At 43.3% G+C, this 27,549-nt stretch overlaps 1 protein-coding gene across 1 annotated transcript; it reads right to left on the reverse strand.

Annotated features, from left to right (window-relative positions):
* Window positions 1-18,673: 18,673 nt before the first annotated feature.
* Window positions 18,674-19,152, reverse strand: LOC101528806 (ubiquitin-like). Its single transcript, XM_036494063.2, has one exon. The coding sequence runs from the start codon at window positions 19,120-19,122 to the stop codon at window positions 18,739-18,741; it is 384 nt and encodes a 127-aa protein (XP_036349956.2). The 5' UTR covers window positions 19,123-19,152; the 3' UTR covers window positions 18,674-18,738.
* Window positions 19,153-27,549: the final 8,397 nt, after the last annotated feature.

A 27,549-nucleotide genomic window follows, 5' to 3' on the forward strand; every position in this document is an offset into this window, starting at 1 on the left:
CTCTCTGTAGATAGGTTTTTATGGTCTGAAAACCAAAAGACCATTTCTCACTTTTAATATGAAAATCATTTTTATGTCAGAAATTGAGGAATATAAGATTTGTTGAGACCAAAGTTTTGTTCACCTCAAGGAGATTGTGCAATTTGAGGATATGCCTGGTTTATATTCTCAAATATGTTTGTACTCACGTAATTTATAATTCCTGACACACACAAGAATATTTGTCTTGAAAGTGTTGTGTGTGTCCCTACAACTTTCCTATACTTAATATAATACATCTCCTTTTAAAACTCTCTCGGAGAAGGGCTGATTTGGGTTCATGTTGCCATCTAGTGGCCAATGTGGGAGATTAGCTAATGCAAGACAAACTTTCTCCGGGAAATGCAGAACTTGTAATACAGGAGACTCTTAAATATCCACTATTTTGTTTAGCAAAAGCCACTAAAGATAACTTACTTCTTACGCATATAAAATAAAAGAAAAACACACAGAAAAACCTATCGCTTATTTATTTGAAAAACAGACCAAGAGCACTATTACCTCTTGTGCGTTCACCACCCGAGTGCCTGCAATGGCACAGAAATAGGCCGGGATGAATCCAGGCGCAGGGGACTCCGTCCCAACCATCCTCGTGGGAGGGAGGCACAGGATGACGTGAGCCATCACCTGCTGTCGGCCAGGAAGCTCAGCCAGCACTCCAGGACGGAGCACTCCGGTACAGACCGAGTGTCCTAACCACTGGATGACCCGCTCATCCCCCCGTTTCTCTTAGGCCCTTTCCTCCAAACCAGTGATAAAACTGATCACGTTTGAACTCACAGAAGGCAACTGAGATACTTTCGCTCTTTCTTCATCTTGTTCTTGATTTGTGAACACCGTCTCCACTCAAATTCGTGAAAACCATATGTTTTCAGGAGGAAGGAGACACCGTGGAACCAGTGTTATCCACTTCCGAGTTTTTGTGGAGCCCTAGAACTGTCCTTCTTTCAGAATCCCTACAAGGATGCAGGGCAGTTTCTTCTTGACTCACAATTAGACCTGCTTTTCCTCGATCACTAGCAAGGAAGCCAAAATTAAAGTCATTTAATGTAAATGAAAACATGCCCTAATATGTTTGTATTTGCTTATATTTGCCAAAGGAAAACTAGTTGGGTAAATTATACACTGATTACAAGGATTCTCTGTAGGAGTTGAGAGAGCAAAGTAGAGGGCAGCATAGAGAGACTCTTAATTATAAAGTTTGTCTCCCCAAAGCAACTTTATTGAAGTGTAAAATGCACTCAAAGTGTGCAATTCACTGATTGCCTAGAAGGCTTATTAAGGTTTTTGGTTTTTTTTTTTACTTATTAAATTTTATGTCCTTGACTGAAGTTTGGCTTTGGAACATTTCCATCATTCTAAATGGATAACTTGATCCTCACTTACAGTGCCTGCTCCTGCCCCGCCGCAGCCCCAGGGGACCCCTCATTTCCTTCTGCCTCTGAAGAGTTGCCTTTTTTAGGCGTGCATGGAATGGAGTCGTACGCAACCAAGGAGACCTTCTGACTGCTACCACTTAATGTGATCGATTGGAAATTCATCTATAGAGGGTCACATCTCAGTATTCCATTTCTTTAAAAAAAAAAAAAAGGCAAAAAGAATAAAAGTGGAGAAATCCGCAAAACATTTTCTTAGCACCGTAATCAAGATTAACAGAGTGAAAACTCATGCTGATGGTACCAACATACATGAATCTCAAAAAAAATTTTTAATGAAGTAAGCGTTTCTTTTAACTTCATTTCCTCAGAATTTTCCAAGTATCCTTGTATATATCCTTTATATGTTATGATTGAAAAGATGACACACTCTCTCCTCCCTGTCCTCTGTCAAACTCAATCCCAGTGTATTTCCAACTAGACAAATGCAGTCGAGGGATATTTTTCAAAACACTTTTTTACTGCTTTTTAAAAATAAAGGATTAAGGTGCCCGGCATGATGGCCTAGTGGCTAAATCCTTGCCTTGCAGTTGCCAGGATCCCATATGGGCGCTGGTTTGTCTGTCTGCTGCTCTGCTTCCCATCCAGCTCCCTGCTTGTGATCTGGGAAAAAAGTACAGGATGGCCCAAAGCCTTGGGACCCTGTGCCCACGTGGGGGACCTGGAAGAAGCTCCTGGCTCCTGGCTCCAGATCAGTTCAGCAGATCCATTGCAGCCACTGGGGAGTGGACCAGATCTTTCTCTATTTCTTTCTTTCTATAAATCTGCCTTTCCAATAAAAATAAATAAATGTATCTTTTAAAAAAACATGAGAAGCTTTCGTAACCAAGAGGACCCTAAGAAGACATAGTTACTAAATGCTTTGAGCAATAATGGGACAGAAAAATGACATTTGTAAAATCTTGGAAAGTGGGAATCAAGTGTGGGCTTTAGTTAATACTAGATATTAATGTTGCCTCAATAATGGTAAGAAATTTTCATATTAGTGCAAGATTTTAGTAACAGGAGGAACTGATATCAATTCTATGTAAATCTATCACTTTATGTTTGCAGTTCTCCTATCATTCTAAAATTATTCTAAAATAAAACTCTTTTTTTAAGATTTGCTTTATTTTTAGTGGAAAGGCAGGTAACAGAGAAGGAGGGAGAGACAGAAAAAAAGACCTTCCGTCCGCTGTTTCACTCTCCAAATGGCCTTAGCGGCCAGAGCTGAATTTAGCTGGGAGCCGGGAGCCTCTTCCAGTCCTCTGCAAGGGGGCAGGGTTCCAAGGCTTTGGGTCATCCTTTGCTGCTTTCCCAGGCCACAAGCTGAGAGCTGGGTGGGAAGTGGAGCCGTTTGGACATGAAGCATTGCTCATTAGGAGTCATCACTGGAATGGGAAGCATTAGCCTGTTGAGGCTACTTTCCTTTCATTTAACTGCATTTTTACATTTGTCAAAAAAAAAAATTAACTGCGTTTCTTCATCTGTGTGTCAGTGCCTTTGTCATTGCCACTTGATTAATTCTTGAAGTTACAGACCGTGAAACTGGGTAGATTGCTTACTTGTGCTTTATTTTCCTTTCACCCCTCTAAATTATTTTAGGATCCGACTTCCTCTGTCCTTACATAAATTCTAAGATAATTTTGTTTATATCTATGAAAAATCGTGCTGGTGTTTTGATAAGACTTTATATGAGTATATCAATTTTCCTACCTGTATATCATTTAGGAGAATTGAAAATTTGATATTGCAAGAGGTAGTATAACTTCCTATTAATCTGCAACAAAATTTTTGGTTGAGTTTTCCAGTGAAACCAACTGAGCTTAGACATTTTTTTGGGGGAAGGGCAGAGCTGGGGAGATAATTAAAAATTCAACTTCATTAATAGTTATAGGGTTGTGTAAGTAATCTTTTTGCATTGGATTGTTGTAGGAGTTTGTGTTTTTCAAGAAATTGGTCCATTTCACCCCAGTTTTCAAATTTGGGCTGTCCCAGTACCTGACTAATTCTCCACCTGTGGTGGCAGCATCTCATATGAATGCCAATTTGTGTCCTAGCTGCTTTATTCCCAACCCAGCTCCATACTAATGGCCTGGGAAAGCAGCAGAGGATGGCCCAAGTCCTTGGGACCCTGCACTCACGTGAGAAACCTAAAAGAAGCTCCTTGCTTCAGACTGGTCCAGCTCTGGCCTTAGCAGTCATTTGGGGAGTGAACCACTGGATGGAATATTCCCTTTCTTTCTCTTTCTCTGTAACTCTCCCTTTAAAATAAATAAATCTTAAAAATAAATTGTCAAATTAGTGCCTAGTTGTATATCTCATCTCTTATCCTTTTGATGTCTGCAGGGGGTCTGCATTCATATTAATGCTTCATTTCTGATATCAACAAGTTACTATCTCTTTGGTTTCTTTGACAGTCTTGCTAGAGATTTATCAATTTTATTGATGTCTTCAAATTATTTGTTTCGGTATTGATCTCTGATCACTAAAACTTATACAAGGGCCTGGCATGGTACTGGTCCCTGTCCCTGCTGCTCCACTTCCCATCCAGTTCCATGCTTGTGGCCTGGGAAAGCAATCGATGATGGGCCAAAGCCTTGGGACCCTGCAGCTGCATGGGAGACTGGGAAGAAGCTTCTGGCTCCTGGCTTTGAATTGGCTTAGTTCTGGCCATTGCAGCCACTTGGGGAATGAACCAGCAGACAGACGATCTTTCTGTCTCTCCTTCTCTCTGTAAATCTGTCTTTCCAACAAAAATAAATAAATCTTTAAAAAACCTTATACAAAATTTATATTTTAACTCACTGTATTTGTGAAGAATGCTTCAACTTCAGCTGCATATAGCATGGTAATTAACATGTTTTAAACAAAAAAGATGGAAATAACTCACATTTTCAGAATCTGGAGAAAGCTGTTTTTACGCTTTGGTGCTAATTCACCACCTCCAAATGCCAGATCCGATATGAATTGTGGTTTCTGTCCCAGCTGCTCTACTTCCCATCTAGCTCTCTGCTGGTGCCCAAGGAAAACAGGTGGACACTACCACCCCCTGGCTTTGGATTAGCTTGGACCCCGGCGTTGTGGCCATCTGGGGAGTGAACCAGTGGATGGAAAATATTCCTGTCTCTCCTCTCTGTAAACTTGCCTGTCCAATAAAAATTAATATATCTTTGAACTTTGGTGCAGTGATTCAATGATTTGTTGAGTACCTTGACCCTTCTAGGTTTCTGCTTTATCAGTCTCAGCTCTTTCTGCTTGTCTAATGTTGTTGATTCATGACTGCAAGCTAGTTCCAGGGGTCACATCTTTGCACAACCAAAGTCAAAGAAGGAATTAAAAGTTGTGGTGAAGAAATTCCTCCCTCATTTCTTTCTCCCTTCAAAGAGGAAACATTCCGAGCAGATCTGAAGAAGACTTTCTCTCCTAGTTCATTTGCCACTTTCTCTGAGATCATGAGAAATTATTTGAAAATCATGGTTTTATAAACAAGGAATAAAGAGGAAGAATTGATTTGGAGTGGGTAAAAACAATGTCTGCTGTGACTGTATGGATCAGAAAACTAAAAAAGTCCATCTGAAATATTAAAAATAAAAAACATATCCAGAGCTCAAGAATTATTTTGGTAGGCTTATAAGTACACATGACCATGTTGAAGAAAGAACCAGTGAATTTGACGATTTCTCAGTAGAAATGATCCAAATTGAAAAACAAAGTGAAAAGCCAAAAAGAGGGAACTATGGGGGGTAATATTAAATGCAAAATTGAAATCAAAAAGGAAGAGAAAGAAGAAAAGGAGAAAGAGGGAATAAAGAAGGGCTGAAGAAATATTTTAAAAATAATAGCTGAAAAGTTTCCAAAATTAATGAAATATTATAATATTGACAAATAATTGACAAAGTGATATTATAATACTAACAAAATCAAATTAATAAAAAAAGTAAACACAAAGCCCTTGTGTCTGGATAAAATGTAAACTAATGAAAATTGACATAAGTAGAGAATCTTGGAAACGTAAGATACATATATAGGAACAGTGATAAAGTATACTAGAAAATAATGAAATAATATTTTCACTGCACTGAAAGAGAAGGTCATCAACCTGGAGTTACATACATAATGAAAACATCTTTCAAATGTGAAAGCAAAGTAGCTTTTTCAGGCAAACAGAAGCTGAAAGATTATGGTAATGTACTACTTGAGGGTAGGCCGTGATGTTGAAGTGTTATAGGGCAATCCCTCAGAACAATTTTCATTTTTTTGAAAGATATATCTATTTTTATTGGAAAGGAAGATTTACAGAGAGGAGAGACAGAGAGGGAAAGACCTTCCATCCACTGCTTCACTCCCTAAATGGCCTCAATGACAAGAGCTGAGCCAAACTAAAACCAGTAGCTTCTTCCGGTCCTTCTGTGTGGGTGCAGGATCCAAGGCCTTTGGCCATATTCCACTGCTCTCTCAGGCTATTAGCAGGGAGCTGAATCAGAAGTGGAGCAGCTGAGACACAAACCAGCAGCCGCATGGGATACTAGCACCACTGGCAGAGTATAAGCCTGCTATGCCACCATGCCACTAGCCCCCAAAAAAGAATTTTTAAAAGAGATGAATAACCGGGCTCGGCAGCGTGGCCTAGTGGCTAAGGTCCTTGCCTTGATCCCATATGGCCGCTGGTTCTAATCCCGGCAGCTCCACTTCCTCTCTATCTCTCCTCCTCTCAGTACATCTGACTTTGTAATAAAAATAAAAAAATAAATCTTAAAAAAAAAGAGATGAATAACCAATGAGTCAATACTGGAGATAAGGTAAAATAATCATAAAGCTAGTTAACTGTTATACTTGTTTCAGAGTCCATCAAGCTGGCCACTCCACAGTGAACTTGTAGACTGTGTCCCTCCTCAGACTTCTGCTGCCATGTTTCAGTCTGTCTCCCTTCAGCAAGAGACCGCATGGTCATTTCAGACCCCTGTCCAGAAACCCAATATTGTGACCATGCCTTCATTCAACCTTGTTCCCTGCTCCTACAGAAGCAGATCTTCAGAACTGCAACTCTTTTCACAATGAAGGCAAATTCTATATCAATACTCAGAATGGCTAGGCAAACTCTGTTTCGGTGTTCAGACCTGAACATCAGCTATTTGTGTTCATGCAAAAGTTCTGATAGACTTCTGTTCCTAAAATAAAGGGGCAGTAAAGAAACAGGAATGTGTTGGAAACTTTCCCATTTTTCTGCATCAACATTTTCAGTGCCTGCCCCCTTAAAAGACACAAAGTTCATTCTGAGAGCTCCTCCATCTGAGATGTAAGAGTCACAGATATCAGAAGGGGAAAGAGATAATTCCATTCTGTGAGAAAGTTCCTGGAGAAATAGTGTCCACCAGGAATTGGGATTTCTAGCCAGCTCTCCAGATGATTTTGATATATAAGGTTTAGAGGGAACACAGGGAATCTTACCCCTAGAATGACGGTGGCCAGGCACGTAGTCTTGAAGATGACTTCTAAAAACCAGTGTTAGGATCTGTGCAGCTTGTGGCAAATCAGCTGGTCTCTATGTCTCTGTTTATCTGGAAAATGGGGCTAATATTAAATAGTGCTGATTTTGTAGGGTTGGCGTGACAATTGGGTGGGTTGAGATATATTTATATATAAAGTACTTGAAACATATTAAATATTCAACCTTCAATTTAAAAATTAGAGTGTTGTTTTAGACTGTTCCACTACAATAGTAATTTAAGCAGCTCAACAATGGTTTATCTTAAAACTTATTTATAACATCATCTTGGGTCAATATATGATGTCTGGATTCTTATTGAAGTTCAGAGTTCAAAAGTTTGAGAAATTTTTAAGCAGGGTGTGTGATTCTATTTGGAGACCCTATTATCAGCCACTAATCCACATGTCTATTTTTACTAAGATAACAAATCTTAGAGCTTCATTTTGCTTCCAGAACTGAAGCGTTAGCCGAAAGTTAACTTTGTAAAGCATGCACTTTGTTGCAGACTCATGACTAAGGAAACAGCCATGTCTCTTAAGATAACAAATTTTGGAACATTCTACATCCCACAGAAACTTTTATCTGATTTAAGTTCCCCGGTAAATCAAAATATTTGTTCTAAATTTGAAGACCAGCTTGGGAGTTTTCAACAGATGGGATCTTTAATAGCTCTGGCATACTTGTTTCAAACTCTGAAACAAAACAAAACAAAAAATAACTACACTGTCCCCAGGGTTTTATAACATCCTAAAAGGAAATATTATTTGCTTAGTTATGGGTTTGTGCTTAGTCCTACTGAAGGGCATGCTTCTGAAGCCAGCATTTGTGACAGGCAGAGACTCATGTATATGTGACTGAAGCATAAAGAGAAAGGTCTTGATTGTAGTTTTATCAGGACCCTAAGAGCCTCTGTTTTTGCTTGCTTTTCAGTCTTCACTCTGGCTGCCACCATTAAAGCTGCCATCTCCTGCATCTTGATTGGGTTACTTATATGTGATTTAGGGAGATGGTGAAAGAAAAAATTATGCTGGGTATCCTTAATAACAGGTTAGTGCCAAACACAACATGGATTTTCATGAATTGCATATCTTGTCTGTAGAGATTAACATGATGTGTAAAAACATTCTTGGGATGCCGGCGTTGTGGCACCATCTGCTGCCACATGCAATGCTAGCATCCCGTAGGGGCAACGGCTCCAATCCAGCGTGCTCTGCTTCTGATCCAACCCCCTGCTGATGTGCTAAGAAGGGCAGTTAAGAGTGGTCAAGTACTTGGGCCCCAGCTACCCACATGGTAGACCTGGATGGAATTCTTGGCTCATGGTTCAGCGTGGTCTGAAGCCAATCTATCGCAGCCATTCAGTGACTGAACCAACAGATGGAAGATCTGTCTCTCTCTCTCACTTACTCTGCCCTTCAAATAAATAAATAAATCTTGTAAACATTTTCATTGAAGCCCAGGAACATTTCCTTGACAGTCATGTATTTAACAGTTAGTTCCCTTCCTCTTCTCTATTACACAACCAAGCAAGATTTGCAAATGATTGCAATTTTGAGTAACTGATAATTTATGAGAAACATCCTCAGGTACTTTGGGCTTGATTTTATGCCTTCACAGAATTCCCAGGTAAGATCATAATAGAAAGTGCTTTGTTAGGTTCTTAGTTCTTCCCCCCACCGATATAACAGAATACCACAGAGTATCTTGTAATTAAAGAAGTTTGTTGCTCATGATTCTAGAGACTGGAAAGGCAAAGCTCAGGGGGGCTGGCATCTGGGTGTTTCTGCTGTGCCACCCCAGGGCAGAAGGGCCAAGAGCAGGCGAGAGAGAAGAGGACTACATTTGTCCTTTTAAAAGGAGTCCTCTTCTGTGATAACCAACCCATTCCCGTAACAATATTAATTGATCAAGGAGAGAAGAGCTCATGTGAACTAAACATCTCTTAAAGGTCTCACGCCTCAATAACTCTGCATTGCAGATCAAGTTTCCAATACACGAACTTTGAAGGACATGTTTAAAGCATAGCAGATCATTATCATGTAGAGTAAATCTGATCCTTAGCAGGGGAGTGATCAGTGAGTGACATTAATAAAGAAGCCTTTGAACAGTGGTATTTCCTGCCATTGATTCCTTAGCCATCTCCTCTCTACAGGACATTCGAATAGTGTCAGTTTCCATCTATATGTTGGTGACTGTTCATCTGACAATTTCAATGCAAAGCTCTTTGCTGAAATCAAGATTTGTCTTGTTTTTGTATGATTTTGGATGCAGGAACTCTAAGATAATCGTGCCAGCCTCTTTGACCCTTGATTTGCAGATGGCTTCCTCTGATTTCAGCCTCACATGGTGGAAAGATCGTCTCTCTATTGTTAACAGGATACTAATCCAATTATCCTACCAGGGCCCCACCTCTAAATATCATCCCTTTGGGATTAGGCTACAGCATATGAATTTTCAGAGACAGATTCAAATGAGAGTACTGTGGACATCTCATTTTGGATATCACATCTAACCCTATGGGATTCATCATTGTCCACCTTCCCTCCCAGACAGACCCTCTCGGTTTCTCAAAGCAAACATCTGATTTGGCTTCTTTCCTTAATCACCAGTCCAACTCCCTTGCGTGCACATGCATGCACTCATTTTTTTCCTCATTGTATTATTACCTTCCTCACTGTATCTATCTAATGATCTTCCCATCTGCTACCATGGCTAATGCTACTGTTTATACTTCTTCGGACCTCTCATCTTTTTATCTATTTAATTTTCTTAGTGCAGTTAGATCTTTTTTAGGAACACAAATTGCACTTTCCAGAGTCCTTTGTTGTCTCATAAATAGACAGCAGAGGCAAGCGTTTGTCTTAGTGGTTAAAATGCTGTGTAAGAGGTCTGTGTTCTGTATTGGTATGCATGGGTTCAATACCCAGATCAGGATCTTGGCTCCAGCTTCCTGATTTCAGACCTTGAGAGGCGGCACCTATGGCTCCAGTGAGAGAATTCCTGCCACTCCTACAGGATGTCTGGATTGATATCTTGGCTTTAGATCTTGGTTCAGGGCCATTGTGGGCATTAGTCTCATGAACTAGTTGATGGCAATTTTCATCTCTATTTAAAAAAGGATTAAAAAGTATTCACCAAGGAGAGATTGGTGTCATGTTGTACTGCATAAAGCACCATCTCTGCTTTATGCCATCATCCCATATGCATGCTGGTTGAAGCCCTGGTTATTCCACTTCTTTTTTTTAAAGATTTATTTATTTTATTACAAAGTCAGATATACAGAGAGGAGAGACAGAGAGGAAGATCTTCCGTCCGATGATTCACTCCCCAAGTGAGTGTAACGGCCGGTGCTGCGCCGATCCGAAGCCAGGAACCAGGAACTTCTTCTGGGTCTCCCACGTGGGTGCAGGGTCCCAAGGTATTAGGCCGTCCTCAACTGCTTTCCCAGGCCACAAGCAGGGAGCTGGATGGGAAGTAGAGCTGCTGGGATTAGAACTGGCCCCCATATGGGATCCTAGTGCTTTCAAGGTGAGGACTTTAGCCGCTAGGCCTCGCCACTGGGCCCGGTTACTCCACTTCGATTCAGCTTCCTGATAATGGCCTGGGAAATGCAGAGAGGAATGGCCGAAGTGTTTGGGTTACTACTACATAGGTTGAAGACTTGGATGAAGCCCATTTTTCCTGGCTTTGAGTTGACCCATCCCTGGCCACTATAGGCTCTTGGGGAATGAAGCACAACATGGAAGAACTTCTTTTGTCTCCTCTTTCTTTCTGTTACTGATTTCAAATAAATAAATGATTTTTTAAAGATTTATTTTTATTGGAAAGGCCAGTCAGATTTACAGAGAAGGACAGAGAAAAATCATCCATCCACTGGTTCACTTTCTGAATGGCAGCAATGGCCAGAGCTGAGTTGATCCAAAGCCAGGAGCCAAGAGTGTTTCCTGGATCTCCCATGCTGGTTGGTTCAGGGTCCCAGGACTTTGGGCCATTCTCCGCTGCTTTACCAGGCCATAAGCAGGGAGCTGCTTGCAAAGTGGAGCAATCAGGACACACCTGGCACCCATAGGGATGTCAGTACTTGCAGGAGGAGGAGGTCTAGCCAATTGAGCTAGTGTGCAGGCCACAATAAATAATTTTTAAAGATTCATTTATTTGTATTGGAAAGGAAGATTCACAGAGAGAAGAAACAGAGAGAAAGATCTTCTTTCCACTGGTTTGCTCCCCAAATGACCACAACAGCAAGAGCTGAGCTGTTGCTCCGAAGCCAGGAGCCAGAAGTCAGGAGCCTCCTCCGGGTCTCCCATGTAGGTTCAGGGTCCCAAGGCTTTGGGCTATCCTTCACTGCTTTCCTAGAACACAAGTAGGGATCAGGCAGGACTTGAACTTGCACCCACGTGGGACATGACGTTTGCAAGTGGAGGATTAGCCAGTTGAGCCATCATGCCAGAACATCCCCACCAGCAATAAATATATATTTAAAAAATTTTTATTTTTAATGATGTTTACATAGTTGATTAGGGTGTGAATGGTCCAGGATCAGGGGAAAGTGTGTGATATCATTGTTTCCTCATTTTGTTTTTCTTCTTCTTGAGGAAGGGAAAATAAGAGGAAATAAAATAAGGGAAAATAGATTAAAATAAAAGGAAGCCATCTGCAAATCTGGGGGAAAGGAAGAGATAAGGGGAGAAGCTACACCCAGCTTTGCAACTGCCTCAGTACCCAGGGATGGGGACCAGCCACCCAATGTCATCCCAAAATCTCCAGTGTGGCGCATGCACTGAAGGTCCTGCTCAGGTGGCTTCCGTAGTTCTGAAATGCCGTCAGTCTCACAGATGCAAGGATGAGGACATCCTTCCAAGGTTCGCTGGCCAACACAGTCCACCCCTGAGTCTCCATTCATTCAGAAATGTGCTGTCATGCCTCACTGGGGTGGTTGACCAATTTGTTCTGCCCTCCTTCCTCTGCTATGATACTAGGTGTCCTCTTCAGGCTCCAATGGTCTGACATATCCTCCATGTGCCTCTGGGTGTGCCATCCAGTGCTCTACCAAAGACACTGAGGAGGCCCAGTTTTGACGCATGCACTCCATTGTCAGACCACAGGTCCTGCCACTCTTCCCATGGTTGGAATTATGAATCCAGTGGTTTTACTGGGGAGGCCCTCAAATAAATCTTGTCTGAAGTGATCTTAGACCTCTTACATTATATACCTGCCTGTATGGGGTCCAGTTCATTCTGTCACCCACATCAACCTATATCCACACTGGTAATTGTGATTGCTAGGTCAGATCTATCTCCAACCCCATTTATTATGCAAATTAATGGGTGCTGTAACCCAGCCCAACCCTGCCCTCCAAACAGTTGGCCCTCATGTACACTATCGGGAGTTGCAATCCAGTCAGAGCGACCCCCAATAACCACTGGGCTGGCCCCAGCACTGGTGCCTGTGCCAGCCAGCATGTGCAGTGGACTGGTCCAGTCTGTCCCACCTACCATTCAGCAATCATACACATAATTGGACACTGAAGCCGAACACATCCAGACTGACTACACCCTCCAGCCCACACTCATGCCAGTGGGTGCCACCACCTGTGCAGCCAGGTCTACCCCTAGTCCTGGTTCTCATGCTCACCAGTAGGAATTGCCCAGTCTGTCCTCAGTTCCAGCTTGTGCTGGTGGGTGCTGCTGCCTAATCTGACTCAGCCAGCCCCAAGATCTGACCCTAATGTTTAATGGCTGGTGCTGTGGCCTGACCCGGCCTATTCCACACCTGGTCCTGGTCTCAGATCTGCCAGTGGGTATTATGAACTGGCCCAGCCTGGCCTGCTCAGACCTGAGCCACACACATGCTGGTGGGTACTGTAACCTGGCCTGGTCTAAGTTGGTCTTTGCCTTGGTTCTTGTGCTCACCTGCAGGGACTGAGTCCTGACAAAGTGTTTCTCAAGCTCCTCTATCAGACCTCCCTCCCGTGACAGACCTTGCACACACTGGTGGGTCCTTGGCCCAGGCTGACTTAGTCATTACGTCATCGTAGGAACCATGGCCTTGCCCAACTGACTCACACCCATTGTGATTCTTTCTGTTGGGAGCTACAGCCCAGCCACACCTGATTCACACCTAGAACTAGCTCTCAAGAAAGTCAGCTGAAGCCTAGACCTAGCCCAGCTGATCTTACACCCATCTTGGCTCTCAGAAGCACCGGTGTGTGCTGGAGTCTAGTGTGTCCCAGATCCAGTCCACACACATGCTGAGGGACACTGTTATCATGGCCAGTCCAGACTGCACCTCCATTCCAGCCCTCGTGCTCACCAGTGGGAACCGCAACTGAGCCAAGGTGCCCCCTTAGTTCCCCAACTGTACCTGTTCCAAGCCACAGCTATACATGTGCCAGTGATTGTTTTGACTCAGCTTGGCACAACCCATTTCCCCACCGCCCCAGTCAAAATTCTTGTTAGCAGGTGCTACAGCCTAATCCTGCCCTGTCTACTCCCATCCTTGACTCATGTAAACTGGTAAGTGTGAACCGCACTCCAACCTGGTTCCTGTATTTGCCAATGGGTTAAGTTGACTTTGCCCTGCCTAGTCCTCCCCTCCTGCAGAACCAACCCACACACTTGCCAATGGGTAGAGCTGCCCTGCTCAACTTTCCCAACACTCATGCCTGAATCACACGCTCACCAGAAAGAGATATGACTCACCAGGGAAGTTTCCTAAGCTTTCCCACCAGGCCCACCCCTAGACCCAGATCCCACACATGCCAGCAGGTATGAGGTCCTTGCCCAACATATCTACACCCTCCATTCTGGCCTATGTATGAGTTGGTGGATGTTTTGGCCTGGTCCACCCCATGCCCTATTCTTAGTGTGCCTGCAGGTGCTAGAGCTTGGTCCAGCCCTGCCTGTACAAAACCTCATTACCCATGAGTGTCAGAGGGTTCCATGGTCATGCCTAGCTTGACTCCAGAATTGTGAATGCTCTACAAATATTAAATAAATGAAGGAACTGATCCACCTCAACAAAATTATCCACACTGATAAATCATAGATATGTATGCCTTGAAGCCACAGAGTAAAGCAGTTTATAGAATGGGAAAACTTTAGGACTGTGATTTTGTGATTTTGAAAAGCAGAATTTTAGTGAGCCTTTAGTGTGATTCTTACTACAGAAACAATCAGAATGAAGACTATAATAAAGTGAGAGACAATGTACTGACCCATTAGTAAGCGATTGATGAGGCCCTCCTGTGTAACAGGCCTTATGACAGCCTGTGGAAATAAGGAGATAAATAAAACCTTGTGATGGTTCTGCAAAAGTTGCAAGTCATGTGAGTGATTGATTCACAGAATGTTAAAACTGGGGAGACACAAAGGGAATTGAATACAGCCCCCTCATGTTATGGAGGAGAGCTAGGTGGTTTCTACAGTGCCTTCAGTATTCTACAATTACTCTATATTTGCATAAAAAGAGAATGCAGGTAATTTTTACACACCCACACTTCCTTTCCCCACCTTCAGTTAATCTGCTTGCTTAAATAAAGAACTGTATCAGGATTAGTATGAAATCACAGCCGGTATAAATTTCTCTTGGAAGGAAAAAAATGCATGATTTCTTAATGTTGTCCAGGAGTGAACATTTCTATTGGAATCCTGGCATCACAAATGCTTGAGAATTCTGGTAGAAATTGTCTTCAAGGAAGAGATAAGAATGGTCACTAAGAATCTCAGTGAAACTCCAGTTGTCACTACAGCCCCAGTTTGCCTACAGGTTGGTGTTGATCTGGCTTGGGGAGAGTGATTGGAACCTGGAGAGTCGCTGCAATGGCTAGTGCCACAGGCTTGGTGCCTATGAGAAGGCAGGCAGGCACTATGAGATGCTGGAACTGAATTTGACAGATGCTTCACTTGGATGCAGAAAGGAGTGATCTGGACCAACTGTACGGTGCTGGATGCCATTGGCCAGATAGGGTAGCCGGTAGAGCATCTTCTGTTAAGCCCTGCAGGTGTGCAGCTCTCACAAAAGTTCAGCAGCCTTCTTGAGATTGTGAAGGATACCTATAGCTCTGCCCTTTTGGGATGAAGAAATTATGCCACATGTCAGCAAAGAGGAAAACAGGTGCTGATCATATCCATGGCAATAGTCTTCAGGCCATCAGCAACAATCTGGAGGGTCTCTCTGAAGAGACTGTCATGGTGTTGCACCTGCTGTCTGGACTGGACAATAATTTTAAGCACATCAAACCCACCCTTTTCCTGGGGGAGTGGGGTTTGGCAGGGCGAAGATGTAGAGACCATGCCTAGAACTATCCAAGCTGCGGGAACACACTTCCTGACCATTCATTCCTCTGTGTCTGTCCCTGCACTTGTCTCACCTTCCACATTTATAGGCATCGAAAGTTGCAGCTACAGGTAGGGAATGATGCTCCTGTTTGCCTTTTAGCCACATGGTTTCTTGCACCGACTTTCTAGAATCTATTTAGGATGGTGCCTCTGGGTCATGGGCTCTTGGTCCAAAATGAGGGAGGTTCCTTTCATCCAAGATACTTGAGAGGATGAAACTCCCTTTTTTCTTCCTTGTGCTCTAAGTTACTAAGAGCCTGTTTGAATAAGGGTAAGGGGTAGGAATAGGGATATAAATAGGGTTAGGCTAAGGTTTGACAAATGAAGAGACACAAAAGAGTCTATTGTGTTCCCCGGAGTCAGTCCTGTACTCTTCTGTAGCTGGGTCACTGAGGTAGGGAAGGAAGGAAGCTGTAGTTATTCCAGTGGAAAATCAATGTCACTTGTATGGTAATTTTAAAAAAGTTTCTCTCTGATTCCAGAAACCCTCCTCCCTGCCTAGAGTAGGTGGCTCTGAAAGGTTGGGAGTATGCTTGAGTTAAGTTTATGTGTTGCATTTATATTTACAAAAGCAAAACAACAAACAAGAAAACACTTCTGGGGTTTCTAGTGGTGATTCAAAGAGTTCCACATGTGATCACTGAAAAATAAGCCATTCCTGACACTGCTGTGGGATAAGCTTGACCTCTAGGGAGTGGGACTACATTCTGCTACATTTCTGAGGATCCCTCCCGTGCCTTATTTTATGGTGGTAAAATGCCTCTGGATTGCGTCCACAGGTGTCGCTTCCTGTCTGGTTTCTGAATCATGTTCTAGTAGCTTAGCCCTGCCATGTGGGGCTAGGACTTAACTACTATGCTTTTTTTCCCAGATCACTATAACAAATGAGTTATGTGCCATATTTTAAAAGATCAATTGATTAAAATCATTAAGCTAGATTAGCAAGATATAGAGATAATTTGATATCAAAATTGTATGACTTAAGTACCTTTTTAGGTAAAACCTAGTTTTTAACAGATCATTTGATGTCATTGTTAAATGAAGACTAAATTTGCTTCAAGTGGATTTTTAGGAGTTTAAGTAAAGTGACCATCTGTGCACATTTCTTGTTTTGATGTCAAAGACGGGTCAACCAGTCTGCCCCAGGTGAGGGAGAAGGAAGTGCTCCATCAGAGGCTGTTTTTCTTGGAAGCAGACCTCATTCACAGGGTGTGTGCTGTACCACGCAGACAAGTGAAAGTGTAGAATTAAAAGGTCGAAAATAGTCACATCTTCAAGTCAGAAAACCCAAAGTGTTCACTGTATGGAGGACAATTGATGCCTTAAATACCTCCATGTCACTCCCATGCCACCCGTTTCCTGGAGCTCTGCACAACCATGGGTGGGGATTCATACCTGTTGTTTTATATTTAGAGGATCATCGACCTTAAGAGACCTCACATGTGCAAAAAGCTGTACAGTAGAGGTTACATAGATTGGGTTGCTACATTATATATGTGTATATGTGGTATAATCCTATCACTATTCCACTTACATATATAACTGTAATACTTGTCACTATACACATATTACTTACATTACATCTTATATGTTACATATACATATGAGCATACAAATCTGCATAAAAATTATTGTAATTCCTGATAGTCATCTCACTAATAAATCAGACTGTTCCTTGGGCAACCTTAGGGCATAATTTTCCCTATCAATTTTACAGTCCCTGAGGGGGATACTATAAATTTTACTTAGTAAATTTTGGGGGAGAGTGACCTGTTCCTGTTCCTTCAAGTAGAATTGCCAAAGCTTTCATTTCACCTCAGAGACTCAAATAACTTTTAATGGATGTGTTGATCTCACATGACCGGGAATATGGTGGAATTTAAATTAGGCACACTCACTGAGACTTCTAGAACAAAACACCCTGCACCTTCTAATTACAAAAGCACTAAGGCTTGGTTGATGGATGAGGAGGAAAATGTCCAGGCAGAAAATGGGATGTATGCTCCTTGCTCACCGGACTTCCTTCCTTTCACATACATCTTGGAACTTGTGTGTTCTTCCCTTTGCAGCTTCCCATCCTACTTTGTTTCATATGACACTTAATTCCCTTTCTCGATGTTAGCCTCTGGAGGTTGGAGACTATGTGTTGCATTGCACGTATGCCATTTGAAAAATGTGTATGATTTTGAATGTTTAGGTAGATGTAATTGTCTCTGATTTGGCAATATTACTCTCATTTTATAGGTGAAGGGAAACAAGTTGATGGTACATTTATCACCCAAGTTCTCTTTGCTAATCTGTGGTGAGGCCAAGAGCAGGAGTCAGAGTCTGACAATAGAGCCTATATTCTATGTCCCATCATATTCTCCCTCTGTAAGCTCTACTCTTCCACTCCCAAGCTCACAATCCTTAGCATTTAACATAGTACTCTCCCTTGGTAGCTACTCAAAAGTTCTTGTGGAATTGAGGTATACTCTAACATAGACTTGTTTGCCCTGTGAACTGTCCTTCCAAGAAGTGGAAAGCAGAACAGACATATGGAAAAGGCTATGTAAGACCTCAGTACCCCACACTGCTTCCAGCATAGAGCAGGGAAGACTTCAGAATGACCTCAAATTAATTTCTGTGTAAGTGGGACAAATGATTCAAAGTGAGCCTTGCCAACTCACTTGAGAAATGGTTAGAAAAGAATTTGATTCCAACTGAGCAGAAATTTAACTTTGGCATCCACTCAGCCCAGAAATAAGGTCAGTGTTTAAAATCAAGTTCCAAGGAACGCCTGGGTGTCATAGGTGATTATCTTCAAATTTCTCCATCATCCCAGGGACCCAACCTCAGTTTGAGAGTGCTTTTCCTGAGAGATTTCATATAGGCATCAATTAGTTTTGTTCCAGCTTAGTTTTTTGTTTTTTAAATGTATGCAGGGTTTACTTCAGTGCAGCATACCACCAGGTTTTCTCAGGTCATTAAAAAATCTTATTTCCCCACTGCAACAATTCTTTGTTTGTGTTCGTCTTTGGAGCAGACAAGCCATCGTTTTCATTGTTCTTAAGGAGGCAGTCAATTATGGATTTTTATAATTAGGATCCTGAAACATAACATTTGAGACAGGCTCACTTTCATCCAGAGATCCCTAGGGCATCATCTAATTACCAGCAAGGCACAGTGCCCACAGTCTTGCAGAGAATTCTACAGTAAAGGCTCCATATTGACCAGAGTCATAAATAATTGATCATTAGATCGTGAGCCAGCATTTACTGAACACAAAAGAGTGCTAGATATGCCACAGGATGTAATAATAAAAAAAGAAGATTCTTGAAGGATTCTCTCAGTGCTCGAGCAGGGCAAGTTTCCCTTTTTTTTTTTTTTTTTTTTTTTTTTTTTGCTGCTCAAGTCAACCAAAGGAAACTTTATTGAGGCCGCCGGTGCAGGCGGGCACCCCGGGAGGTGGGCCTTATTTGACCTTCTTCTTGGGGCGCAGGTTGTTGGTGTGGCCGCACTTCTTGCGGCAGTTGACCGCGCGGGGGTGCAGGCGGGCGTAGCACTTGCGGCAGATCATCTTGTCACAGTTGTACTTCTGGGCCAGATGGCGCTGGGAAGGCTCTATGATGCCACCCCGCAGGCGGAGCACCAGGTGCAGCGTGGACTCTTTCTGGATGTTGTAGTCGGACAGAGTGCGACCATCCTCCAGCTGCTTGCCGGCAAAGATGAGACGCTGCTGGTCCGGGGGGATACCCTCCTTGTTCTGGATCTTGGCCTTGACGTTTTCGATGGTGTCGCTGGGCTCCACCTCGAGGGTGATGGTCTTGCCCGTTAGGGTCTTTACGAAGATCTGCATGGTGGCGTCTGAGGGACCGCTCGGCCGCCCGGCTACCCCCATTTGTTTTTGATGAAGCCACAAAGGTATAAATATATCCACAAACAGGTCCTATCCATTGCTCTGTGTAAGTGGTAACAGAAGGTTTCGTAAGTGAGAGAAACTAAGAGCTGAGAGAAGAGCCAAGTTGTACAACCTGTGATGAGAGTTCCTGGATGGAAGGTTTGAAGGCCAGTTCTTTGGAGGTCAACACAATAACAGTGTCCATCCTCCAGCAAGTCTCATAGAACACTTTCTCTTCAGGGAGAGTTATAGAACTCTGGACACTAGTCAGTGAAAGTTTTTGTCTGTTCATTCCTTGGTCTCGCATTGGAATACTTTGCTGACTCAACATTCCCACCTTGTAACCTTGCTGCATCCCTGCTATTCCTGTTCCGGTGATGCACAAACCATTTTCCATGTCCTGGAATAAACCTGGGGTGGCCTACTATGGTTTTGATCGGAACACCTGGCTCAAGTCTTCATGGCTGTGTTGAGACCCTCATGAAATGCGGAGTACTATTGAAAATGGATCATTTTGTTGAGTAGTTTTTAAGCATTGCTTTCTTTATTCTACAAGTATTTAGGGAGTAGCTGTCATGCCGCCTGGCACTATCTTAGGTAAGCAATGAATAAAACAGACAAAAATCTCTGACTTCACAGAGAAATAAGAAAATTAGGTAAGACTGTAGTGTGTTAAGTGGCATTAAGTGCCAACAAGGAAAAAAAAAGGTCAAAGAAAGGGAATACAAAATGTATGAGGTGTGTAGGAGGAGGCTTGCAATTTTAGAGAAGATGCTGGTAAAAGATTCAAGAGAAGGCAACACTTGCATGAAGGCCAGAAAGAGGTGTAGGAGTACATCACGATGGCCATGTGGGTAGAAGACTATATTGCTTTTTTCCTTTTTTTTTAAGGCTTATTTATTTTTATTGGAAAGGCAGAGTTACAGAAAGAAGGAGAGCTAGAAAGATTTGCTGGTTCATTCCCGAAGTGGCCGCAATGGCCAGAGCTGAGCTGAGCTGATCCAAAGACAGGAATCAGAAGCCTCTTCTGGGTCTCCCACATGGGTATAGTGTCCCAAGATTCTTGGGCCATCTTTTAGTGCCATCCCAGGCCATAAGCAGGGAGCTGGATGGGAAGTGGAATAGCTGGAACACAAAATAGCCACCATATGGGATTTCAGCACTTGTAAGGTGAGGATTTGGCCAATTAAGCCATCACATTAGGACCCCAAAACTTTTATTAAATGAAAAATTTCCACATACCATTATCACCGAGGTGAGTGTTTGGCACAGAAGTTAAGATTCCCACATCCCCTGTCAAAGTGCCTGTGGTTGCGTTCCAGCTCTGCTTCTAGTTCTAGCTTCCTGTAATGCACACCCTGAGAGGAAGCCGATGATGGCTTAACTACTTGCACCCTTGACGCATGGAATCCTAAAATGCTGGCTTCAACATGACCCAGTCCTGGCTGATGGGGCATTTGGGAAAAGAGCCAGCAAATGGAAGTTCTTTGATTGTGTCTATCAAACAAAGATAGACGAAATAAATATTTTCCTTTAAGAGATGCTATTGGCTTCCTTCTCCTTCAGAGTAATTTCCCAAGTCTTTCCAATGGCCTAAAAGCCTGCCTCACTTTGCATTGCCTGCACCTACTCAAATTTGCCCTCCCAAATTTCTTTTCTATTTCCTGCTACTCTCCCTCCTCTTTACTGTACTCAGCCCCTCCTGAAACATTCCCATTGTGCTCCACCTTCAAAAGTTTTGCACTGTATTTTTTACTTGCACAATATAATCTTCCTGGCCCAGCACGATGGCTCAGTGGCTAAGTCCTTGCCCTGCAAGCTAGGAAGCCATACAGTAATACATCTTTTTTAAAAATACACAAAAAAGATTGTGTGGACATGTTATGAAGCATACAGTGTTGTTTTAAGTGTTAAAGAGGTGAAAACAGCTGATGACTATTTAGATTGCAGTACCTTTTATGACTATACCATTGAGATAGTGACATTTTTCCATTTTGCATTCAAAGCTTGTCTTTCCCTGTGCCTCATGAAATGCATATTTCTTAGTTCGTTATTTTCTTCAGGGTGATTTCCCAATGTCTCCTGTTTGACTCTATGGATAATATGATCTGTCATCACCGTCTTTGACTCTATCGTTAATAGTATCTCTCTTCATCCTCTGCTCTCTTCTCCTGTTTTGAATTTCTTCAGAGCATTTAAAATTAGGATTGTTACGGAACAGATAGGAATCAGCTCTGAAGATCTGATCAGAGTGATGTTATTTGTCTGCCTTTTTTTTTTTAAAAAAAGATTGATTTGTTTTTGTTTGAAAGACAGATTTACAAAGAAAAGGAGAGACAGAGAGAAAGATCTTCCATCCACTGGTTCACTCTCCAGATGATCACAACAGCTAAAGGTGAGCCGATCCAAAGTCGGCAGCCTCCTCCAGGTGTCCTGTTTGGGTGCAGGAGCACAAGAACCCTAGCCATCTTCCACTACTTTCACAGGCCACAAACAGGGAGCTTGACCAGAGGTATAGCACCCAGGACTAGAACAGTGCCCATGTGGGATGCTGATGCCACAAGGTGGAGCATTCATTAGCCTACTGTGCCACCACACTAGTCCCTTGTTCACCATTCTAAAACCATCACTGTAGCTGCTGTACTGAGGAAATACTGAAGAGAGCTAGGAAAAGAAGCAGGAGATTAGTTATTAATATCAACTTTTCTTAATTGTTCGAAATATTTTATGTTTCACCTAGAAGAAACTTGTAATATTTTTAAAGGATAGCATTGGTTAATAACCATTTAGGGATAGATACCAAGCGATCTCTATTATTTATTCTTAAATAATTCTGAAGCATACAATGTAATATATCACAAGTCATTGTTCTATGGATTTTATATGTATTCAGTATGTGCAAAAATAGACAAATACTTCATACTTAGCTTTAATGTCCATGTCATATTCCACTCACATAAGCTAATCCCTATTAGAAATATGCACACTGGGGCTGTCACAGTAGCATAGCAAACTAGTTCTCTACCTACAGTGCCCACATCCCATATGGGGCAGTTCAAGTCCCAGATGGTCCACTTGCAATCCAGCTCCCAGCTAATGACTTGGGAAAGCAGCAAAAGATGGCCCAACTCCTTGAGCTCCTGCATCCATGTGGGAGACTCAGAAGAAGCTCCTGGCTCCTGGCTTCAGGGAATGGAAGAATCTCTCTCTCCCTCTCCCTCCCTCCTTCCATCCATCCATCCATCCATCTCTCCTTCTCTCTGTGTAACTCTTGACTTTTAAGTAAATAAAATGAAACTTAGAAACGAAAGAAAGGAGGAGTGGACGAAACATAAGGAAAGTGGGAGAAATGAGAAAGAAAGGAAGAAAGGGAGGAAGGAAGTTTCATTCAGCCTGTACCCCTTTAGGACTCCACATTTATGTGTTCTTCTCAGCTTCTTTGAATATTTATTTATCTTCACTGATTCGCACCTTCCTACTTCTCTTCAGAACTGAAAAACATGATGAGAGTCTCACTTCACTCATACATGTGTCTGACAATCTTCACTTGACATGCCATTCCAAAACTCATTTATGCTGGCCCATGTATTAGTAGTTCTTTTCTGTATGGAGTGGAATTTCATATGATATATCAGTATCACAACTTGTGTATCCATTTATTTGTGAGGAAACTGAGTTGTTTTCAGTTTGGGATTGGTTCTATGACTAAAATTGTTCCACTTGTGAAAACAAAAATTATGTTCTCAGAGTGGTATCTTCACTGTCTTTTTCAGTTTCTGGAGTTGCCACCAATGGCTCTTTCATGTCTGTCTCCAATACTGCATTTGAGATTTTGTCTACAGAGCTGTGTTGATGCCATGGAATCCAAAGATAAAGAAGGCAAGATTCTCGGGAATGGCTGCAGCAAAAAAAGTAAGCATTTGTGGTGGTCCCTGTTGCTTTAGTAAAGTAACCCTACAATTAATGTTGTTTTCGACCATATAATTCTCCTCAAAAGATTTTTAAAAACTTATCTGTGTGTGTGTGTGTGTCTTGATTCAAATGGACAATGTGGATGTCTTAGCATACACTTCCTGAAATGAAAGTTCAGAAATTTCACATAATGTACTTGAACTGCTACTAAGGCCTCTGAAGAACATCCAATCTATTATTTATCTCCTAATCTGTCTTCTCATTATTTGAGAGACACTTGGGCAAAAGCTGTCTTTCATTCTCCTGTCTCTTCTCATATTTTTTGAGTTATTATTTTATGATTTATTTATACTGGCCTTTGTGGTTCTCAAACATTTCAAGGCTTGTATTTGTACATTTAAATCCTCGGGGATTCCATCAGAGCAAATGTTTTCTTCACATTGATATTCATCCTTTCCACGCCAAAGAGTTTCTGGGGAAGAACTTTTCTAGAAGGTTCTTGGAACTAGACCATTTTCCTGCATTTTTGTCCTGCAGTAATTTAGGATTTGAGAAAGTTATAAAAAAAAAAAAAGAGGAAAAAGAGAGAGATCCAACTATAGTATAATTGAGATTACTGAATCCTAGATGGACTGTTTGTAAAAGATGAAATTCAGGCAAATTTTTTTATGATTTAGAAACACTTTAGAAAACAGAATATTTGAAGTTTGTTATTTGTAGGCACATAGAATGCACAAACCCACTATGAGACCTGGCTTTCTTTTCTAAGTTTCTTTTCATAGTTCACCTTCCTGGCAGAAATGGTTGAAGTTATCTGTCATTGAGGTCTACCCTTGAAATATCAAATAGGCTGGCATTATGATACAACAGTTTTATTCAGTGCCTGCAACACTGACATCCCATGTGGATGACAACTAATATCCCAACTGTTCCACCTCCAGTCTCTGCTGATAGAAGCAGTGGAGGATGGCCTAAGTACTTGGGCACCTACATCTGGCTCCGGTTTAATCATGTCTTGTCCCAACTGTTAGGAGCATCTGGAGAATAAACCAGCACATGGAAGATCTCTCTCTCTCTCTAATACTGCCTTTAAAAAATATATAAATAAATAAATCTTCAAAAAGCAAAATATTAGGTCTCAAAACTTTTAAGTGATGGTTTGATTTTAATTTAATCCCTCTTTTTTTTTTTTCAAATGTCCCATTTAAAAATGTGTTTCCTAAAGTTAAAAGTTACTTTTTTTGTTGGTTTGTTTATTTATTTATTTATTTATTTATTTATTTATTTATTTATTTATTTACTTTTGAGAGGCACATATACACATATACACACATTCACAAAATCTTAACATCTACAGTCCATTCCCCAAATAGCCATGCAACTAGATCTGGGCCAGACTGAATCTAGGAGCTAAGAACTCAAAGTCTCTCATATGGGTGGCAGGTACCCAACATCTGTTGCCTCCCAGGGTGCACACTGGCAAGTAGCTGAGTTGCAGGTGGAGCCAGGAGCTAAACATAAGTACTTCAATTCAGGATGCATGCATCCCAAATGGCATTCTAACCACTACACCTAGTGCTCCCCTAAAAGTTATCTCTTCTGTGTCAGGATGATTTAAATCAATGAAAGGTAAGAACTTGCACATGTGACCCTTTACCTAGTAAAATTCAGATTGTTCATAGCCAAAATTGAGTGGAATTTTAATAACTTATTCAGCTTATATAGTACTTTTTTCTTCTAAGTGGGAAAAAACACGTAATGAAAACATACAAAAATGGATTAGATTTTAAGAAACATGTGAGCCTTGGAGTGTTGTGCTTGGAAACCTCATCTGGTAAATACATTGGGATATTTGAGTGAGCATGAGCAGCTAAGCACCAATGTAGAGAGGAGGGAAGACCATTGATGTTTATTATTTGAAAGGTTACCCCAAATTAGTGGGTCTTAATTATAGGTTCTTGTTTAGATAGTGCTGACATTTGCAATTTGTGTCACTGATTTTTACAAGCAAATGTAGTTAATCATCATTGCTGGTGGGTGCATGTATGCCAGTTCACTCACTCATCATAGTGTATTTGTAAGCCTTAAATCAATACTCTCAGGGATTTTGTGGTTATCTGCAGACATTAACAGCGCTTGAAGTGCATGAAGGTTGTGAGAATATATATGAGTTAGCTAAGCTTCATTCAGACACAGACTGCAGTGCTGTTCACTATGAATTCAGCATGAGCCAAGTAAGCATGAACACACGTGGAAGGCTAGGTGCCGATGGACAGCTAAAGATGTGACCAGAGGCTCCCAAAAAGGAGCCTTACCTGCAGTTGTTCAAGATTTGATGAGCATGATAGAAAATAACTCCTGTAAATAATAAAAATCGACTATATAGAATAATGTTTAAAATAAATGTATTGGGTTCGGGCCTTGGGATTCGGGGGCAACTGCCGCTCCTCACAGTGTGGCGGCTGTGGGGGGTGCCCCTGCCGGGTCGGACCCAATGCTGGGGGCTCACGCCAAAGACACTGCCGCAAGGCAGTGAACGAGTCCTCGGCCTCATCCAGGACCCAAGAGAGCTCAGTCCTCAGGGTAAGTGCACCATGTGGGAACTTGGGAACTGGCTTAAAATTCCTAGCTCCACCCAGCCGCTAATATCTGGCAGCTAGGTGAGTCTGGGAGGGGTTCGGGCCTTGGGATTCGGGGGCAACTGCCGCTCCTCACAGTGTGGCGGCTGTGGGGGGTGCCCCTGCCGGGTCGGACCCAATGCTGGGGGCTCACGCCAAAGACACTGCCGCAAGGCAGTGAACGAGTCCTCGGCCTCATCCAGGACCCAAGAGAGCTCAGTCCTCAGGGTAAGTGCACCATGTGGGAACTTGGGAACTGGCTTAAAATTCCTAGCTCCACCCAGCCGCTAATATCTGGCAGCTAAGTGAGTCTGGGAGGGGTTCGGGCCTTGGGATTCGGGGGCAACTGCCGCTCCTCACAGTGTGGCGGCTGGGGGGGTGCCCCTGCCGGGTCGGACCCAATGCTGGGGGCTCACGCCAAAGACACTGCCGCAAGGCAGTGAACGAGTCCTCGGCCTCATCCAGGACCCAAGAGAGCTCAGTCCTCAGGGTAAGTGCACCATGTGGGAACTTGGGAACTGGCTTAAAATTCCTAGCTCCGAGAGGCGAGCCGAGGGCTGCGGGAGAGGACGTCTAGCTCGGATCCCGAACCCAGTCCACCATGTGCCCATGGCTCATGGCGGGCTGGGCCCGGACATGCCTGGGTGCGGCCTGCTTCCTTCTGGGGTGAGTACGCCGAGTGGGGAGGCCTCCGTGACTGGGCATGTCCGGGACCCACCCAACACCCTCATTGGGTGGTGGGTGAACGGGATTGGGGAGGGGCGCAACCTCGGGCCTGCAGGATTTAACCTCCGGCTGCCAGAGGCGAGCCGAGGGCTGCGGGAGAGGACGTCTAGCTCGGATCCCAAACCCAGTCCGCCATGTGCCCATGGCTCATGGCGGGCTGGGCCCGGACATGCCTGGGTGCGGCCTGCTTCCTTCTGGGGTGAGTACGCCGAGGGGGGAGGCCTCCGTGACTGGGCATGTCCGGGACCCACCCAACACCCTCATTGGGTGGTGGGTGAACGGGATTGGGGAGGGGCGCAACCTCGGGCCTGCAGGATTTAACCTCCGGCTGCCAGAGGCGAGCCGAGGGCTGCGGGAGAGGACGTCTAGCTCGGATCCCAAACCCAGTCCGCCATGTGCCCATGGCTCATGGCGGGCTGGGCCCGGACATGCCTGGGTGCGGCCTGCTTCCTTCTGGGGTGAGTACGCCGAGGGGGGAGGCCTCCGTGACTGGGCATGTCCGGGACCCACCCAACACCCTCATTGGGTGGTGGGTGAACGGGATTGGGGAGGGGCGCAACCTCGGGCCTGCAGGATTTAACCTCCGGCTGCCAGAGGCGAGCCGAGGGCTGCAGGAGAGGACGTCTAGCTCGGATCCCGAACCCAGTCCGCCATGTGCCCATGGCTCATGGCGGGCTGGGCCAGGGCGGCCAGTGCACCATTTGGCGCCAGGCTGTGCCTGCTCTCCGCCCGGCCGGGGAGCTCTGGGGTATTGGACATCTGAATCGCTGCTGAGATAGCTCTAGAGTGACCCCACTGTTTCTGGGATCTGAGTCAATCCTAAAGATTCCCAATGCCAGTAACTCTTCCTTTGAAGAACTTCCAATCCCTTAATAATGCTGAGCTTTGAACACCTATCAAGTAAAAGATAAGCTCCGGCTTGTGTAGCAGGCTGGCACCTAATGGTCCTCGGAGCAACCACGTGCAGGTGCGTGATTTACAGCTAGGAACGGTCCCAATCTGGGATGCCACAGCTGGGATGAGGTTCCCACCAAGGGGTGTATGTGCTGGAATGGGGGCTGCGTTCTATCTAGGAAACAGTTGCAGTCACCCGAGGCACTAGTGTGGGCTGGGATTGGATGCACCAGGC

The sequence above is a fragment of the Ochotona princeps genome, chromosome 1, assembly GCF_030435755.1.
Source record: "Ochotona princeps isolate mOchPri1 chromosome 1, mOchPri1.hap1, whole genome shotgun sequence".
Classification (NCBI taxonomy): Eukaryota; Metazoa; Chordata; class Mammalia; order Lagomorpha; family Ochotonidae; genus Ochotona; species Ochotona princeps.

Bases quoted from the DNA above. Each gene is read 5' to 3' on its own strand.
- LOC101528806 (XM_036494063.2), bottom strand. From the start codon at position 19,122: ATGCAGATCTTCGTAAAGACCCTAACGGGCAAGACCATCACCCTCGAG.